This window comes from Chelonia mydas, chromosome 25 (genome assembly GCF_015237465.2).
Source record: "Chelonia mydas isolate rCheMyd1 chromosome 25, rCheMyd1.pri.v2, whole genome shotgun sequence".
In the NCBI taxonomy this organism is placed as follows: Eukaryota; Metazoa; Chordata; order Testudines; family Cheloniidae; genus Chelonia; species Chelonia mydas.
In genome coordinates, this window is record NC_057858.1 from 7,508,009 (window position 1) to 7,525,981 (window position 17,973).

The window sequence follows — 17,973 nt, forward strand, 5'->3', positions numbered from 1 at the left end:
CCCCCACTCCCCCCAGCCTAAATCTTCAGCTGGTGCCATTTCCACTTGCCATCTGCTCTGGGCTGCATCTGCACAGACCTGCGTACCATCCTCCCCGTTCCTCAGAGCTGATTCTTTTCAGCTCCCTCAAAGCCCTCTGGGGGTCCGCACTACCCCAGTGGCCCTCCTAGCCACCCCCACTCCAGCTCCCAGCAGCAAGAAGAGCCCCTCTGTTCCACGTGCAGAGAGATGCTGAGGGGAAGAGGGCGCACTGTTAGACTGGGGACAGAGAACCTGCTTTGGACCACTCCGCCTTTGCCTTTCCTTAGCCAATGATGCTCTACATTAAACAGCTTTTCCCCCGCCCCTCTCTTCCTGGGCCGGATCCTGCCAGGGGCTGGGGGTGCTTAGGATGCCAAGGGAGAAGCTGTGGAGACATTTGCTGTCCTCTATCCAATCAGAGGAGACGCAGCACTGAAAAGGGGGGTGCTTTATGCTGCTAGCTCTCCACACCCCCACACCCCTCCCCTTCCTTCCCAGCACACAAAAGCAGTGCAATTAGCTGTCTTAAGGGAGCTGGGGCTTAGCCAGCTGTGAGCTGCAAATAATCAAATACCTCCGAGGCAGCCCCGGGGCAGAGCAAGCAGCGGTGGCTGCGGCCGTGTTAAGAGAATACAAATAACTGCCATCCATTTCCAAAGCAAAAGGCCAGCTCCTGCACTGAAGGCCAGCACTGATGCAGCTCCTTGTTCCCCAGCTGCGACAGCCTTTCCCAGCGGTATTTTTATTCCAATCCTGGACGTCCTAAGGAGCCCCCTGCTACCAAAGGAGGAATGCCCAGCTGGAATACAGGAGAGAGCTTCTTTGTTCCTCAGTAGCAAGAAGAGATCCTCAGAGGGTAAGTACAAGATGCCCTCCGTGCTTCCCTTCTGCTGGGGAAAGGGTTGATTATGGAGACACCAGGTCCAGCTCCTGGGGTGTTTTTTCCTCCATCCTGCTTTGAAGGGGTTGGGGAAGGGGGATTAGAGCTCCGGGATCTGCATGGGCGCTGGGGCATGGCTGGTTCCTACATGCTAGGAAATCATCCGTTAGCACAAATACGCTCCTTTCCCAAGCAGCGCATCCGGCAATGCACCAGGATAAAGACAAATATGTAATGCAGGAAGCACTGCACAGACAGAGGGAGGGTGGGGAGAAGGCAGTAACCCTTCGCCACACAGCTCTCCGCCAGCCTCCTCCGGGGCCGGCTCCCACCTCTGACAATGCCCACAGTAAATCCGAATACCGGATTTCCTTGGTGATCCATAGAGCTTCACCCCCTTAAAGCAGCAGGCAGACAGAACTGCATCTCCTGCTCATCCATCATCATGGAGGCCCTCTTTAGAAAGGACACCAGAACCGCACTGGCTCTCACAAACAGCATCGAGTGGGCCAGAGGAGCAACACTTTAGTGGGGTCACTCAGGCTTGATGCTGGTGTAACTGAGACTGGGATCTGGCCGGTTGTATTAAAAATATGTTCCTATTTGGCCCATCCCTGAATACGCAGACACCTCACGTATATTGGATCCTTTGGATTGAGCCTGAACATTCATGTACCTCTCACGCTGACCGTGCTTACGTGCAGGTGTGTCATGTCAGTTATTCAGCTCCGGCAGTGGGCTTCATCCTGCTCCCTTTAACTTCAGCTGCTATTGAGATCAATGGGAATGGAATCCGGTCAACCGAGGAGTATATGGGGCCTTGCTAAAGGATCTGACAACATGCAGTCCTGATCCTGAATCCTTGCACGCTCTGAATTCCTACTGACTTCATTTCGAGCTTTAAGTGGGCAAGGAATATAGGGTCAGACCCGAGATAGGATGGGCACGATTCTCATGGACCGGCAGTGTAAAGGGGTCACAAAGCAAGAGTGAGCTACAGTCACAGTCACTCTGAGACCCCTTCGCACTGCCAGAGGCCTGAATGTAAATGAGAACTAGGCCCGGGGGTCCTGATTCTGCCTTCCCTTGCACTAGCGTGGCTCAGGAGTGACTGCACTGAAAGGAACGGAGTTACATCAGTATAAACCACATGGAAGCGGGCACAGAGCCAAGGCCCCTACGCAGACATGTCCCTGTATGGTTTGACATATGTTTTTATAAAAATGGGACCCAGGACAAGTGATGAATGCCACAAGGCTACCAGGTGTATCTCCTGAGTGAAGAAGAGCCAGCGTCTTCCTCACAGGAGGCCTTCCTCCTAGACCCCTCTCTTCCTCTCTCAGTGCTGGGGGCTTAGTTGGGTTGCAACACAGAACATCACCCAGAAATTTCTCTGTGCAACAGAAGAGATTCGCATCCACAGGAGACAGCGAAATGGAAACAGGTGTCACTGCCACATAACCTGAAACCGATCTTGTATTGTTGTCCTTTAAACCTGTATTGCATTTCCATTGGCGATCGTGCTGTTAACATCAATATTAGCAGTATGGCACAATAAAATCTGAAAGGTGAGCCTATACCCCACAGAACGGAGCGTGTTGGGTCCCTGCGGATCTCTGCAATGGCTCTGCTCAGAATTAGCATCTCAAAGGGTGATCGATAAGTAGTTTGCTGTGGTCGCGTTTTATACAGAGCCTATGCTCCAGGACCAGCTGATTTGTTTTTATCAGGGGGGGTCAGTAGCCCCAAAATACCATGCCCAGGGGCTCGCTGGCTCATGCTTTTATAAAGCCATTGTGTTTTCTGTAGAAAGTCTATGTAGCCACATCAGATCTGAACATTCCCCCACCCCTGACCCACGTCTGGAGCTAAATTTTCCAAATGGCTTCTGATGTTGAAACAGACCAGAATCAAAACCCTGGACTCCCACGCTCCCGAACTATGAGGGGGCTGAGGGTGGGCTGCAGATCCTGAAGGGTGTAGCTTTACGCTCAGCATTCAGCTTGTTGCCCATGCTGCTGTGTATCCTATTCCAGACCGAGCCCCTCGGCAGGTGAAACCCAGTGCGGCCAGAGTCTCTCCCCAAGCGCGATGGGCACCACCGAAGCCACGCTGCGGATGGAGAATGTGGAGGTGAAGGAGGAGTGGCAAGACGAGGACTTCCCCAGGTCTGTTCTGGCAGAGCTGCAGCTAGAGGTCAGGGAGAATTATACTAGAGAGCAATAGGACACCTGGGTCTGACAAGCAGGTTCTTGCAAAACTCAGGCAAACCATCATTCAGAGAGCAGCGATTTTGCAAGGATGGCTCATAGCCCTTTTCAAAATGTTTGTGTGGCAAGAATCTTGCAACACACTCACACCTCTTGGGCACTCAGATACCAGGGTGAGCGGCATAGTGGTCATGTGATTGTTAGCAAGCTGGACATGCCTCCTTCTCTTGTCTAACATGCAGGGAGTATCTCCTCAAAGAAAGCAATTCTGCACATACTTACTCAAGCGAGCAGCCCCAATGAGGCGATTGAAGTCAATGGGACTATTTGTGTGAGTAACTGCTACACGATGCTATAATGAGTTGTGGAATCAGGTCCCAACTGATCCCCCACCGGGGCCGTCAGACAGCCATGTAGAGAAAGACGGAGTTGCATCTGCTCGCATCCAATCTGAATTTTTGCCTCTGGCCCCTAGCACAGAACCCATCTCTCCCAGCTCCAGTCTTCGGCTTGTACCCAGCACCTGGCTACACCCATGCGTATCACTCGGGATGCACCATGCAGCTGGTGCTGATGAATGGGGTGGAGCGGCGCGGCCTGAATGCTGTGGGGATGCCTTTCAAGTAGCGATCCCCTCTTCCCAGCTGCAGCGGAATTGCTATCGCCGGGGCTACAGCCACCCTCTGTTCATAGGACAGTGGGCCCGCTGTGTAATTCGGCCTGTTAAGTGCAGTACCCTGGCAAGGCCAACCACTGTAGTCAGAGGTCTCCTGTCCTCCTTGTTGTTAGATGATTAGCTTAGTTCTGTTCATGCAAGTCCCAGCTGCAGGGCTAATCTAAGCACTTCTGTCTGCAGCCCATGGTACCCCACTCGTTTTTGTTCACTCGTCGTCCTCCCCACGCACAAGAATGAGACTCAGCCAGGCCTTTGTGTTGCTAGAAGATGGGAACAGCCCTCGCTTATTTCAGGGAGGGGCAGGGGGCCCCAAGCTAGCAAAGAGCTCCTGAGAAAGCAAGTTAGCCCTGAGCCGGAGATCTGCTGCAAGACCGGATGGCAGTCGTGACTCCCCCAAATGTTGTCGTTATTTCTATTACAGAAGCAACTGAGCTCAGAACCCCCCTTCCCCCGCATTGTGTTTGGTGCTGTACAAACACAATGACCAACAGGCCCACGTCTCCTGAGTCCCGGGCCAGTGCACTAGCCACTAGGTCACACTGCTATGACGAGGCAGGAGCCACAAAGCTCCATTTTTTCCAGCTGCGGCAAATCCGCTCTCTTGTCATAATAACGTAGCACTTCTCTTAGGTTTCACCCCTCGATCTCAAGGTGGGTCGATAGCCTTTGTTCCCATTTTGCAGAATAGGAAAACCGAAGCACAAAGAGCTTAGGTGACATACCCAAGGCCACGCAGCAAATCAGTGGCGGCGTTGTGAACTGAGCCCCGGTGTCTGGAATACCAGGCCCCCTGGCCGAGCTGCCAGACCACACTCCCACCTACTGCACAGGGATTAAACAGGGAAAGAGGTTAACCTTTAATGTAAATAAAACCTAACCAAGCCTGTCAGCTGACACATGAGCCCCTGCTGGACTGGCAGAATTTAGCTGGCGTTGGAGAATTGAGTTAAAGATATTTTCACACTCCAATCACAGAGACTGTCCCTTCCGGCTTGCCTTGGAGCCCGGATGATGTGCTGAGCAACTGTATTTGCTTAGCGGCCATTAGCCCCTCTGGCTACAAAGGTGCAGGCGGTCCCTACAAAGATCCCCGCTGGGCGAAGTGAATTCAGCGCCTGACAAAGGGCGGAATGTGAACGTTCCCCGTAGCCAGCCGGTTCTTGGGGTGAATTTCCTGTTCCCTGGTAGCAAAGGGGTGGTGTCCACTGCTACACAACTGGGCTGAGCTCTGTCGCCCAGGCTGAGAACGACCTAAGTAGCACCAGCGAGGAAAGACTCCTCCCTGAAGGTTTAATCTCCTGGCTACAGTGTGTCTCAGCTGTTTGTGTGACTGCAGTGATGCTGTGGTGATGCTAGAGGGTGGATGCAGGAGCATGCTCACTGTGTCACTAGCATCCATCTAATCCACAGCAGGGGCACAGGGGAGCAGGAGCCTTATATGGTGAAATTGGCCATCAGCTGATCAGTACAGAGCAAAATGGTGGCCCATGACCCTTAGAAAAGCTGCTTTATTCAGGAAACTCTGGAAAAGGGGAAAGATTCTTCAGCTAGCTGTGTGGGAAGGAAAACCCAAGGGCAGACTTACCCTAGGAAGTGGGAGACAGCAGTCTAAGCATCCTTTGGAAAGGTAAGGAAGACCCCGTACCTCTGACTTTTAGGCAGATTCTATTGCTAAATGAAAAGGATCTGAAATCCCCCATCAGCTTCATAAACCCCTGAGCCCCAAGGCAGCGGGTAGTTTGATACACCCAAGCCAGATGGCTTTTTTTTTTTTTGACAGTGCATCACCTGACTGTCAAGCATCAGAGGGTCCGATCACAGTCACAGAACCAACCAGGGAAAGAGAGAGAGAGAAAGACAGACAGACAGAAAGTGTGTGTGTGTGTGTGTCCATCCACACGCATACGTGTGTGTGTGTCCGGTGGATCTTTTGCACTGATCTAGGAATATTCTTATTTCTTACCAGTTTAGGGTACGGCTGTCTGCTGGGCTCTGGGCTGGACCTTAGAAACAGGGCCAGTGTGCCTTTAATCAGAACTCGTACGCTCGTTAATATACAACAACCTGGCTCCAAGGGGATTATCCCTTCATCTGAATGTTTAGACAGTTTAATTTGATGGCTGTGGTAGCCTGTCAGTGCAAAAGGCAGCCTCTGTAGTTCTGTGGGGCATGTGCAGTCTATCCCCCTTGCTTGAACGTACCAGGTAAAACAAGCATATGGGTTGCTCTGAGACTGGCCTGTTCTGTGGGGCTCTGTCCCTGAACTCGCAAATCTTCACCCCACAGCCCCTAGCAGGCACTGGACGGTGGAACACAAATTCTAGTTCGGGTTATTCGGCGCCAGGCAGAAGGAACACAACCTGGTGTTTTGCCCAGCGTGCTGCGCTTCAGAACACCACGCATCATTCATGCGCCCGCGAGAGCCTGCGTAGCTCAGCTGGGCAGACTACAAGGGGACGTGGCGAGACGTGCTGCTTAACATATGCAAAGCGTGGGCCAGATTCTGATCTCATTTACACCCGGGTAGATCCACTGGCTTCCTTGAAATGATGCAGGACTCGCACCGGTGTGACTGAGTGCAGACTCTGGCCCTGGCATCTAAAAGCAAAGCTTTCTGTTACGTTGGCATGGCTGAACCTCCTGCCAGCAGCCACCATCTTGCAGAAAAGGGCAGTTTACGGTGCAAGCTGGAAGTCAGAATCTGCCTCTGGAGCGGAGACCCGGGGCTGCCGTATTGCTCAGTGCTCCCCGAGACATGGCTGTAAATTCCTGGGTAGGGAAATGATACGGCATGCCTGGGTCCTATTTGCCTGTGTTACAAAACCGCTGCAGCTTTTGCGGGGGGAGGAGGGGGCTCGTCAGTTTCTGCACAAGGAAGGGCCAGGATAGAAATGGGGGAGTCCTGAGCCAGAGCATAGCATGGGGGTGCCGAGTTCTCCTGAGTTTTAAGGCCACTGAAAGAAAAGCAGGACTTGTGGCACCTTAGAGACTAACCAATTTATTTGAGCATAAGCTTTCGTGAGCTACAGCTCACTTCATCGGATGCATACTGTGGAAAGTGTAGAAGATCTTTTTATACACACAAAGCATGAAAAAATACCTCCCCCCACCCCACTCTCCTGCTGGTAATAGCTTATCTAAAGTGATCACTCTCCTTACAAGGTGTATGATAATCAAATTGGGCCATTTCCAGCACAAATCCAGGTTTTCCCACCTTCCCCACACACACACACACACAAACCCACTCTCCTGCTGGTAATAGCTTATCTAAAGTGATCACTCTCCTTACAATGTGTATGATAATCAAGGTGGGCCATTTCCAGCACAAATCCAGGGTTTAACAAGAACGTCTGAGGGCGGGGGGTAGGAAAAAACAAGGGGAAATAGGTTACCTTGCAACCAGTCGGAGAACACTTCAATCTCTCTGGTCACGCGATTACAGACATGAAAGTTGCGATATTACAACAAAAAAACTTCAAATCCAGACTCCAGCCAGAAACTGTTGAACTGGAATTCATTTGCAAATTGGATACAATCAACTTAGGCTTGAATAGAGACTGGGAGTGGCTAAGTCATTATGCAAGGTAACCTATTTCCCCTTGTTTTTTCCTACCCCCCCCCCCAGGACATTCTTGTTAAACCCTGGATTTGTGCTGGAAATGGCCCACCTTGATTATCATACACATTGTAAGGAGAGTGGTCACTTTAGATAAGCTATTACCAGCAGGAGAGTGGGTTTGTGTGGGGGGAGGGGGAGAAAACCTGGATTTGTGCTGGAAACGGCCCAACTTGATTATCATACACCTTGTAAGGAGAGTGATCACTTTAGATAAGCTATTACCAGCAGGAGAGTGGGGTGGGGGGAGGTATTGTTTCATGCTTTGTGTGTATAAAAAGATCTTCTACACTTTCCACAGCATGCATCCGATGAAGTGAGCTGTAGCTCACGAAAGCTTATGCTCAAATAAATTGGTTAGTCTCTAAGGTGCCACAAGTCCTCCTTTTCTTTTTGCGAATACAGACTAACACGGCTGTTACTCTGAAACCTGTCTTTAAGGCCACTGACTCCCTTGGCCCCAGTCACCTAATCTCTTGGCATCAGGTTCCCCACCCAGATAAAGGCCACAACCATACAGGAAGGGTTCCTTACTTAGTATCTGCAAGGTGCCTTGACGGGGCGGCGGGTATAATAGGCCGGGGGGGCTGTGCTTCCCCTGGTGCTACCCCCGGTTGTGGGGTTTTGGGGGGGAAGTTTTTGATTTATTATGCCCCAGGCAGGTTCCAGGGCGGCCGAGGAGGTGGTATGTGCTATTCAGCTTCCTGGGTTCCTCTCTGGACGGAGTCGCAAATACCGCCTCCTCAGCCGCCCCGGAACCTGCATGGGGCATAGCAAAAGCTTCTTCCAGACCAGAGACGCTTTCCCCCGGGCGGCTTGGGGTCTGGGGAGGGGCGACCCGGCGTGGCTGCAGTGGGCCCGGGACTCTTCTGGGCAGGTGCGGGGGGCCGGCTCGGGGCTTCGGCCAGACCGGGGCTCCTCCGACCAAGGGATTCAGGGCTCCTCCGGGCACAGGGGGGATGGGGCTCTGGCTGCGAGGGGGGGCAGGCAGAAGGGACGGAGCCAGGGCTAGCCTGCCCAAAGGGGGACTCTACCCACCACCCCGCACCTTGAAGAGAATGAGTGAAAGGCAGTTGCCAGGGTATGGTTCAGGTTAGGGCTGTGGTGTAGCTCGCAGCGTTGTGGGTAGAAAAATTGCAAAGTGATGTCATGGGCCAAATTTCCCCCCCCCCCCCATCTTCCTTGGGCAGAAGTATAAAGTCAGGCCGCAAATAACCGGCCCAGGGTGGGTGCTGACGTGCCCAGAGTGTCTGTTCACTTTACACTCCAAGGCTCCCTTCTTGGCAGGACACTCGCTGTTTGGGGGCCCCTTCAGGGAAGGCCGGGGCGGGGGCTGTGGCTCAGTGAATGCAGCAGCCAAATCCACCTGCTCTGAGTGGCTGAGCTCCCAGGCTTCTGCGTGGCATCGTCTTTAGTCCATTTCCCCATCCGGCTGTCAAGGGGCCCACACAAGGCCGTGCTGTCTGGGCTGCAAATGCAGCCAGGGAAGGGTTAAATCCAAACCAGGAACTTTAAATGAAAACCCAGGAGAACATTGCAATGCGTAAAACTTGACAACAGCCCGGCTGCTGCTGTGCTAAGACCACAACCTATCATGCTGGTCTCATTGTTTCCTCGTGCGCCTCCATCGGACTGTCCCCATCTGCTGTGTCTTGTCTTATACTTCGATTGGAAGCTCCTTGGGGCAGGGACCATCTCTTTGTTCTGTGTTTGCCTAGCACAATGGGGCCCTGGCCCATGACTGGGTCTCCTATGTGAATACTTTGTTATTATTATTAGATTCGGGGAGGAGCCTCATCTGGGTGGGCAAGGAAACAAGGGTGTAAGGCACCGTGCAAGAGTGAGAATGACTAAACAATACCTCCCTCCAAGAATTCACCAAGCAGAGGAGCGAACAGGACTTCCAGGTTCAGCAGCTCTGCTAGACTCTCCTGTCCGTCAACATCCCATCTTTCAGGTTGGCAAAGGGGAGCTTTCAGTGGAGGGTCAACACAGCAGCCATCAAATATTTCAGACACTCCTTCTGCAGAAGCTAAGCGTTCCCCAGACCTTAGTTCCTGAAGGAGCCTTCTCCATTAATAGATATGACACGGACAGACACTATTTCGTTGGTGTTGGTCCTGCTTTGAGTAGGGGGTTGGACTAGATGACCTCCTGAGGTCTCGTCCAACCCTGATATTCAATGATTCTATGCAAATGATGAATGAGGGCTTCCTATTAGGTATGTTCCTCACGTGTGTCGCAGGGTTAATTCACACACTGCTGGGGGCAGTAATTTAGTATCTGAAACATCAAACTTAGAATCTATAGATTCCCCAGTGCCACGAACTCAGATCCCTGTAGGTTTGACGCAACCCTTCATCCTTCACAGGACATGAACGTGGGTTTCATGCAGTTTAATAAGGGAGAGTGAGGACGTCTCTTGGCACTTTTGGGGGGTAAAAGAGAGTTTGCTCTAGTGCCCTTGGCTAAAATGTCCACTCTCCTTGCTGGGTGGCAGCTGGGTGTCTGGCTGCTGCCTCGCACCCCAGAAGTGGCTGCATTTCAGTGGGGATGCGATGTGTGTGCGTGTGTTCATATAGATAGCTCCTAAAGCACCTTGGGATGCAAAATGCTATAAAAATAAATGGCAGTTGATTAGGTTGTTCCCAGTCTATTCCAGATGGGATGGACCCAACTCAACTATTGCGTCTGGTTGAAATGTACGTGGCTCAAAGGTGTAGAACTTGCACATTTTCCCCAGTGCTCTCCAGTGCATCAACAATGGAAAGACCTGCTATCGATCTCTCATTTGTGCTGGAAATGGCCCAACTTGATGATCACTTTAGATAAGCTATTACCAGCAGGAGAGTGGGGTGGGAGGAGGTATTGTTTCATAGTCTCTGTGAATATAATGTCTTCTGCAGTTTCCACAGTATGCATCCGATGAAGTGAGCTGTAGCTCACGAAAGCTCATGCTCAAATAAATTGGTTAGTCTCTAAGGTGCCACAAGTCCTCCTTTTCTTTTCACTCCGCTGTGTGGGACGTAAAGCCAGCTGAGCCATAGCTTCGTAGCTCAGTATCAAGTATTAGCTTCTAAAGCTCCTCATACTCTCAGCTGAAGGCCTCTTCTGACCCTACATCCCAGCCCAGCAGTTAGGGTTGGCCAAGGTAGATCTATTGCTCTCCATCCCTAGATTTACATTGAACCAGTCTCGGGCAAGGTCTTTCTCAATCCAGAGCTCTTTGCATTGAGACTCTCTTCCCTGGGATCCTTCTCTGGCTACTTATTTTGGATACATGGCAGGTCCTATCTTCTTTGGCTGGGCTTTTCTTGTCCATTTTTGGCTCGCTTCAGAGCTTTTTGCACCTATGACCCATTTTCCCCTCTACTCCTTTGCATTCATTGGGAATTGATCTCTTTTGCTGGGGAGCTGGGTAGGAGGAGGCATTGACTTGAGGATAACTGGTCCTGTCCTATTTGGTATTAGGGTGGGGGACTTCTTCCTGATGGATTTTTAAATGATGTTGTACCTTGAACTTGATAAATATGATGGGCCTAATATACTTATAGATAGTCGTTACGAAGCCCAAGGAGCTGGGATGAACGGACTTTAATAGTGGCATCTCCTGCTAATTATGCTCTCTTTGCCTCCTGGACCCTTTGCTTTGGCTGGTTTGCAGACCCCTCCCCGAAGAGACAGGAATGGACTCCCTGGGCAGACCCGCAGATGAGAACACATCCTGTAAGTATCAGCCTTGCCTTGTTGGGCTTCGAAGAGGGTATTTTGCTGAGCCCAGTGGGCAGCAGGCCGTGGTTAGAGAAGAGAGAGAACAAATTTCCTTCAAGTCTCAGCAAAAAATCTTGCGTGGGGATCAAAACCAAGAACCATTTGGGTGTGTTACAGATTCACAACAAGTGGGGGACACAGGCATTGTCACAGTGCTGAGCACTCCCAGGGACTCCTACTGGAGTTGTGGGTGCTCAGCCCCTCCGAATTATGTCCCACCCCTCTCAACTTCCTTGAATGGGATGCCCCGTGGCTTCCATCCATCTGGCAGCCGGCCGGGGACACAGCTGTGCCCGCAGCCTCGGTGAGTTGCTGCAAAGCAGTAGGAAGAGTTTGAAAAGCCAGATGCTCATTGATAAGCTGAGCAATTGCTGCCATAATCCACTTTGCTCAGAACAGAATTCAGACCGGAACGCTCATTGCAATTATTTGATTGAGCTTTGCCATGCACCTGGACGCCGACAGAATAGAGCAGATACAACAGCTCCATACGCGCCACGAACAGAGCCAGAATATTATTTAGCACTTGTTTAATAGGGAGAGGAGAGGAACCCTAAGGATCAATCCTTATTAATATCTATTGCTGTGGCAGCTAGGAGCCCCAGTCCTGGGTGCTATACATTGTGCTAGGCGCTGCACAAACACAGCACAAAAAGACGGTTGCATTAGTGGCCCCAGACCTCTTTGTTCCCTCGCTTTATTTTATCCGGTTAGTTTATCCTTTAAGTAAAAGTTGTTCTGTTCACCCCCCTGTGCTTTGAGCTCTGCAGCTTTTGTTGTGGTTGGCTATGGATAGTAGACATCTCCTAAGATAAGAGAAGCATGTTTAGCGTCATAGACAGGACTTGAGAGAACAAGTGACTGAGCTAAGGCCCCACCTGGAAGTCAGTGGCAGAGCCAGAATGAGAACTCAGAAATTCCTTCATCGCAGCCATATATTTAATTCACTGTACCATGCTACCTCCTCTGTGATGTCAGCAAGCCACCATCACCAATCAGCCATAGCAAGGGTTCCAGAGACCAAACCATGAAAACAATTATCAGGCTCTTAACTAGGCTCAAATACAGGTTCGAGCATCATTAGGCCCCAAATTGGTCTATTCTTATGGTTATTTATATTTTTCAGCCACACAGTTTCCTGCTTGGTGTAGACAGGGCCTCTGTGCCTCAGTTTTCCCATCCGTAAGATGGCAATAATGATTCCGACCTGTCTCGTGGGGGCTTGTGAAGATCACTTAGTTAGCACTATATTAATGCTAAGTGTTATTAACTGAGCAGAGACTCTGGACCCAGAGAAAGTTCAATCTCAGTAATTTGACCAGCTCAGCAAGGAATGACTTTGTGAGCACTTCAGAAGTGCGGCTGTATTTTGTAATGTGCAGGGACCTCATTAGAACAGAGACCTGAGAGTCAGGACACCTGCCTTCTACTCCTGACTCTTGCCGTTGACTCACTCTCTTGGCCTGGACAGGTGCTTAACATTTCTGTGCCTCAGTTTAACCCCCCTTTAAAATGGGGATAAAACAACTCACTGCACAGGGGTGTAAGGCTGCTGCACAGATGCAAGGATCTGGCAGGGCAAAGTCTTGCTGCAAGGGTGGATGATCAGGACAAGCTGCCGCTTACTTTCCTCTTTCCTTGCAGCTCCCCCTAACACTTTGAACTTTAACGGGGCTCATCGGAAGCGCAAGACGCTCATAGCCCCTGAAATCAACATTTCCCTGGACCAAAGTGAGGGTTCCATGCTGTCCGATGACTTCCTGGACACGCCCGACGACCTGGACATTAACGTAGATGACATCGAAACCCCCGATGAGACGGACTCCCTGGAGTTCCTGGGCAATGGGAATGAACTGGAATGGGAAGGTAAAAAAGACCAACGTGGGGTGGATTTCTCTAGGACTTGGTGCTTGTCTTGGATTAACTTTAACCCTTTTTCTTTTGACTCTGCTTTGGTGTTCCCCAGCTGTGACACATAACTCCGTCGTGTACCGTTTGTCCTCAGTACGTTCACGGCTGACGGTATGGCACAGGCTCAGCTGTTGTTAATTGTCATAGCAACGGTGAAGTCAATGGAACGACGAGAACTGATACCAGCTGAAGATCATAGAATCAGAATCATAGAATCTTAGGACTGGAAGGGACCTCAGGAGGTCATCTTGTCCAGTCCCCTGCAAAGATCTGCCCCCACAGCTCCAGGGAGGGCTTGGGGGTGGTGATTCAGAAGTTCTCTCCCTCCGAGTCAGTCCTGTGCTAATCCCCCAGCATGCTGTTCCACAAGGCTCCATCTCTCAGGTGAGGTGCAATACCGAGGAACTGACTACTTGAGCTCGATAAAGAGTCTGTGTCACTTCTCACAAGAGCCAGGGCACTGACCTCAGGCCAGATTCCAACACAGATCATTACATTCTGCCTCCCTCGAGTGCCCCTCCAAATGTAAGAACAGGAACATCAGAAAGACCACACTGGGTCAGACCGACCGTCCATGGAACCCAGTATCCTGTCTTCTGACAGTGACTGGCGCCAGTTCATTCAGAGGCAATGAGCAGAACAGGGCAATTATCGAGTGACCCATCCCCTGTCATCCATTCCCAACTTCCGGCAGTTGGGGCGTTTAGGGACACACAGAACATCCCTGACCATCTTGGCTAATAGCCATTGATGGACTTATCCTCCATGAATTTATCTGGTTCTTTTTTGAACCCAGTTATACTTTTGGCCTTCACAACATCCCCTGGCAATGAGTTCCACAGGTTGACTGAGCATTGTTTGAAGTAGTACTTCCTTAGGTTTATTTTCAACCAGCTGCCTATTAATGTCATTGGGTGACCCCTAGTGCTTGAAGGAGTAAATAACGCTTCCTTATTCACTTTCTCCACACCAGTCGTGATTTTATAGACCTCTCTCATATGTCCCTCTTAGCTGTCTCTCTTCAAAACTTCCCATTCTTTTTAGTCTCTCCTCATATGAAAGCTGTTCCAAAACCGTAATCATTTTTGTTGCCCTTCTCTGGACTTTTTCCAATTCTAATATATCTTTTTAGAGATGAGGTGACCAGAACTGCAGTTGGTATTCAAGGTGTGGGCGTACCATGGATTTGTATAGTGGCATTATGATATTTTACATCTTCTTATCTAGCCCTTTCCTAATGGTTCCTAACATTGTGTTAGATTTTTTGACTGCTGCTGCACATTGAGGGGATGTTTTCAGAGAACTATCCACAATGACTCCAAGATCTCTTTCTCGAGTGGAAACAACTAGTTTAGACCACATCATTTTGTATGTAAAGTTGGGACTATGTTTTCTGATGTGCATTACTTTGTAATTGTCAACACTGAATTTCACCTGCCAGTCACCCAGTTTTGTGAGATCCTTTAGTAACTCTTCATAGTCAGCTTTGGATTTAAGTATCTTGAGTAGTTTTGTATAGTCTGAAAACTTTGCCACCTCACTGTTTGCACCTTTTTCCAGATCATTTATTAATAAGATGAACAACATTGGTCCCAATACAGGTCCTTTGGGACTCCACTGTTTACCTCTCTCTATTGTGAAAACTGACCATTTATTCCTACCCTTTGTTTCCTATCTTTTAACCAGTTACTGATCCATGAGAGGACCTTCCCTCTTATCCCATGACAGCTTACTTTGCTTAAGAGCCGTTGGTAAGGGACCTTGTCAAAGGCTTTCTGGAAGTCCAAATACACCATATCCACTGGATCAGCCTGGTCCACATGTTCGCTGACCCCCTCAAAGAATTCTAGTAGATTGGTGAGGCACGATTTCCCTTTACAAAAACCATGTTGCCTCTTCCCCCAACAAATCATGTTCATCTATGTGTCTGTCATGGGCTTCACTCACCTCGCTAGCGCCCCCTGCTGGCTGTCTCTGGGATTAGCTCGGCTAGGCGGTGCGCCTTCTTCTGGTGATGTCTTGCCACTGTCACTTCTGCTCCTGGACCCGTCTCGTTCCAAGGACCATGGCGTCCTCTTCAGGACACAGCCCTCCAGCTGTGCCATACTCTGTGCTCCCCAACCCGCCGCCCCGCTTCCGGGGTGGGGAGCTACCACAGTCCGATCGTCCAGCCGTTTCCTCAGTGGTGAGTGGAGGTGAGGGGGGCCCCAGGCCTACCCGCTATTCCGGGTCCCGGCTCAGGGACCCTGTAGGCAGCAGCCATGCGCTGCGTCCTCTCCAACCTCTCAGTCTACTTCCCTGGGCTGCTTCCCCACAACCCCAGCACCTTCTCCTCTCTTGTCTCAGGGCCTCAGCATGCCAGTTTTATCAGTCAGCTAGGAGCTCGCCCTCACTCCCCTGATCCTGCCCTGCATTGCTCTGTCCAAGGTGCTAGCTTTCCTCCTCCTGCAAGGCAGCCAGTCCTCCCTCCTGGAGCTCCAGGGAGCAACTGAATTTGCTCTGACCTGCAACTCTTCTTATATGGGCCTGCCCGGCCCTGATTGGCTGCTCCTTGCAGCCCGTCTCCTATTGGCTGCTTTCTGCACAGCCTTCCTAGGGCTCAGTTAACCCCTTACCAGCCAGTGTGGGGCAGGTGCCCCATCACAGTGTTTGATAATTTTGTTCTTTACTATAGTTGGAACCAATTTGTCTGTTACTGAAGTTAGGCTTACCCGCCTGTAATTGCCAGGATCGCCTCTGGAGCCTTTTTTAAAAGTTGGCATTACATTAGCTATCAGCCAGTCATCTGGTACAGAGGCTGATTTAAGCGATAGGTTACATACCACGGTTTGTAGCTCTGTATTTCATATTTGAGTTCCTTCAGAACTCTTGGGTGAATCCCGTCTGGTCCTGGTCACTTATTACTGTTTAATTAATCAATTTGTTCCAAAACCTCCTCTCATGACACCTCACTCTGGGACAGTTCCTCAGATTTGTCACGTAAAAAGAATGGCTCAGGTTTGGGAATCTCCCTCGCATTCTCTGTAGTGAAGACTGATGCAAAGAATTCATTTAGCTTCTCTGCAATGGTCTTGTCTTCCCTGAGTGCTCCTTTAGCACCTCGATTGTCCAGCGGTCCCACGGCTTGTTTGACAGGCTTCCTGCTTCTGATGTACTTAAAATTTTTTTGCTTTTAGTTTCTGTATCTTTTGCCTGTTGTTCTTCAAATTCTTTTTTGGCCTGCCTTATTAACTTTTGCACTTGACTTGCCAGAGATTAGGTTTCTTTCTATTTTCCTCAGTAGAATTTGGCTTCCAATTTTTAAAAGATCTCTTTTTTTCTCTAACTGCCTCTTCTACTGTGTTGTTTAGCCATGGTGTCACTTTTTGGTCCTTTTGCTGCTTTATTTTTTTTTTTTTTTTAATTTTGGGGCAGACATATAGTTTGAGCCTCTGTTATGGTGCTTTTTAAAAATTTCCATGCAGCTTGCAGGCATTTCATTCTTGTGACTGTTCCTTTTAATTTCCATTAAACTAGCCTTCTCATTTTTGTGTAGTTCCCTGTTTTGAAGTTAAAAGCTTCTGTGGTGGGTTTCTTTGGTCTTTTCCCCCCTACAAGGGTTTTTAATTTCATTACATAATCGACTCTATTACTGAGTGGTCCAGCTATATTCACCTCTTGGACCAGATCCTGTGCACCACTTAGGACTAAAGCAAGAATTGCCTCTCCCATTGTGGGTTCCAGGATTAGCTGCTTCAATGGACAGTCATTAATGGTGAGAGAAATTTTAACTCTGCATCCCACCCTGAGGTGACAGGTTCTCAGTCTGTGGTTGTTGCGGTCTCTTATTGCCCTGCATGGAGAGCAGACTGAGACTCCAGTTTGTATTCTTAATGCATGCATTCTGAATCTGGATCTTAGGGTGTGTCTACACTTAAAACGCTACAGCAGCATAGTTACACCTGCACCACTGTAACGCTTCAGTGTAGACACTCACTACAGTCTTCCGTCGACCTAGCACTGTCTGCACCATGGGCTAGGTCATCTGAACTGTGTTGCTATGGGGAAGGGGGGATTTTTCACACCCAGAGAGACATAGTTATTCCAATGTACGTTTTCAGTGTAGACGCCTAGATAAGCACCTTAGACCTCTATCCAGTCTCAAGGAGAAGCTCACCAGAGTTCTCGCTTTCCCTCTTCCAGATGATACACCTGTGGCCACAGCCAAGAACATGCCCGGGAACAGCGCAGACCTCTTTGGGGATGGGGTGGTAGAAGACAGCAGCGCTACCAATGGGAGACTATGGAGGACAGTTATCATTGGGGAGCAGGAACACCGCATTGATCTGCAGATGATCAAACCCTACATGAAGGTGGTGACACATGGAGGTGAGGTTTAATAAGATCATGGTGCCTCAGAAATGCACTGGCCTGCCGGCCTTTCTTATAGTTGCTCCTTGGGATGGTGGGGCTGGAAGAGATGTAGCAACTGCATGGGCGGCGGGTGAACCACAGCTCAGGGACGCTAGCTCCGGCCCGACTAGCCCCTTGTGGCCAAGGCCCTGCCCCTCTTCCCTCCCTTCCCCTGCCGGAGCCCAGAGCCCCCCCAGCACCAAGCAGGCAGCGCGGCCCCCAGTGCCCCCAGCCCTAGAGTACCGGGCGGGCATGTGGTGTGGCCAGGGATGGAGCATGGGCAGGGCCACGCAAGGCTGTTTGGGGAGGCTCAGCCTCCCCCGGCCTTTGATACCCACCGCCCATGAGCAACTGGTTGTCTTGCCCATCAGTAAGGAGAGCCAGTTCCCCATATCGTACGAGGCAGCTATCCCACTGAGCAGGGCACCATTCACATCACTAAAGCCGGTTGGGATTATTTTGACTAAACTTTTTTCTGACGACACTTTGCAGGACA

The 17,973-nt window shown here is 50.3% G+C and overlaps 1 protein-coding gene across 4 annotated transcripts in view; it reads left to right on the top strand.

Moving 5' to 3' along the window:
* The first annotated feature begins 339 nt into the window (after positions 1–339).
* The window catches only part of ATCAY (ATCAY kinesin light chain interacting caytaxin), a 37,798-nt gene continuing 20,164 nt past the window's right edge, over positions 340–17,973 (top strand). The window contains exons 1-5 of one of the 4 annotated variants that reach the window (XM_037885969.2): positions 340–877; positions 2,938–3,069; positions 11,068–11,129; positions 12,819–13,040; positions 17,268–17,453. In XM_037885969.2, the coding sequence (XP_037741897.1) occupies positions 2,993–3,069; positions 11,068–11,129; positions 12,819–13,040; positions 17,268–17,453 (547 nt within the window). In that variant the 5' untranslated portion in view covers positions 340–877; positions 2,938–2,992. Of the gene's footprint in view, positions 878–2,937; positions 3,070–5,174; positions 5,415–11,067; positions 11,130–12,818; positions 13,041–17,267; positions 17,454–17,973 lie in introns of those variants that run through there. The other 3 variants (XM_037885970.2, XM_043535898.1, XM_043535897.1) reach the window with 3 other exon arrangements.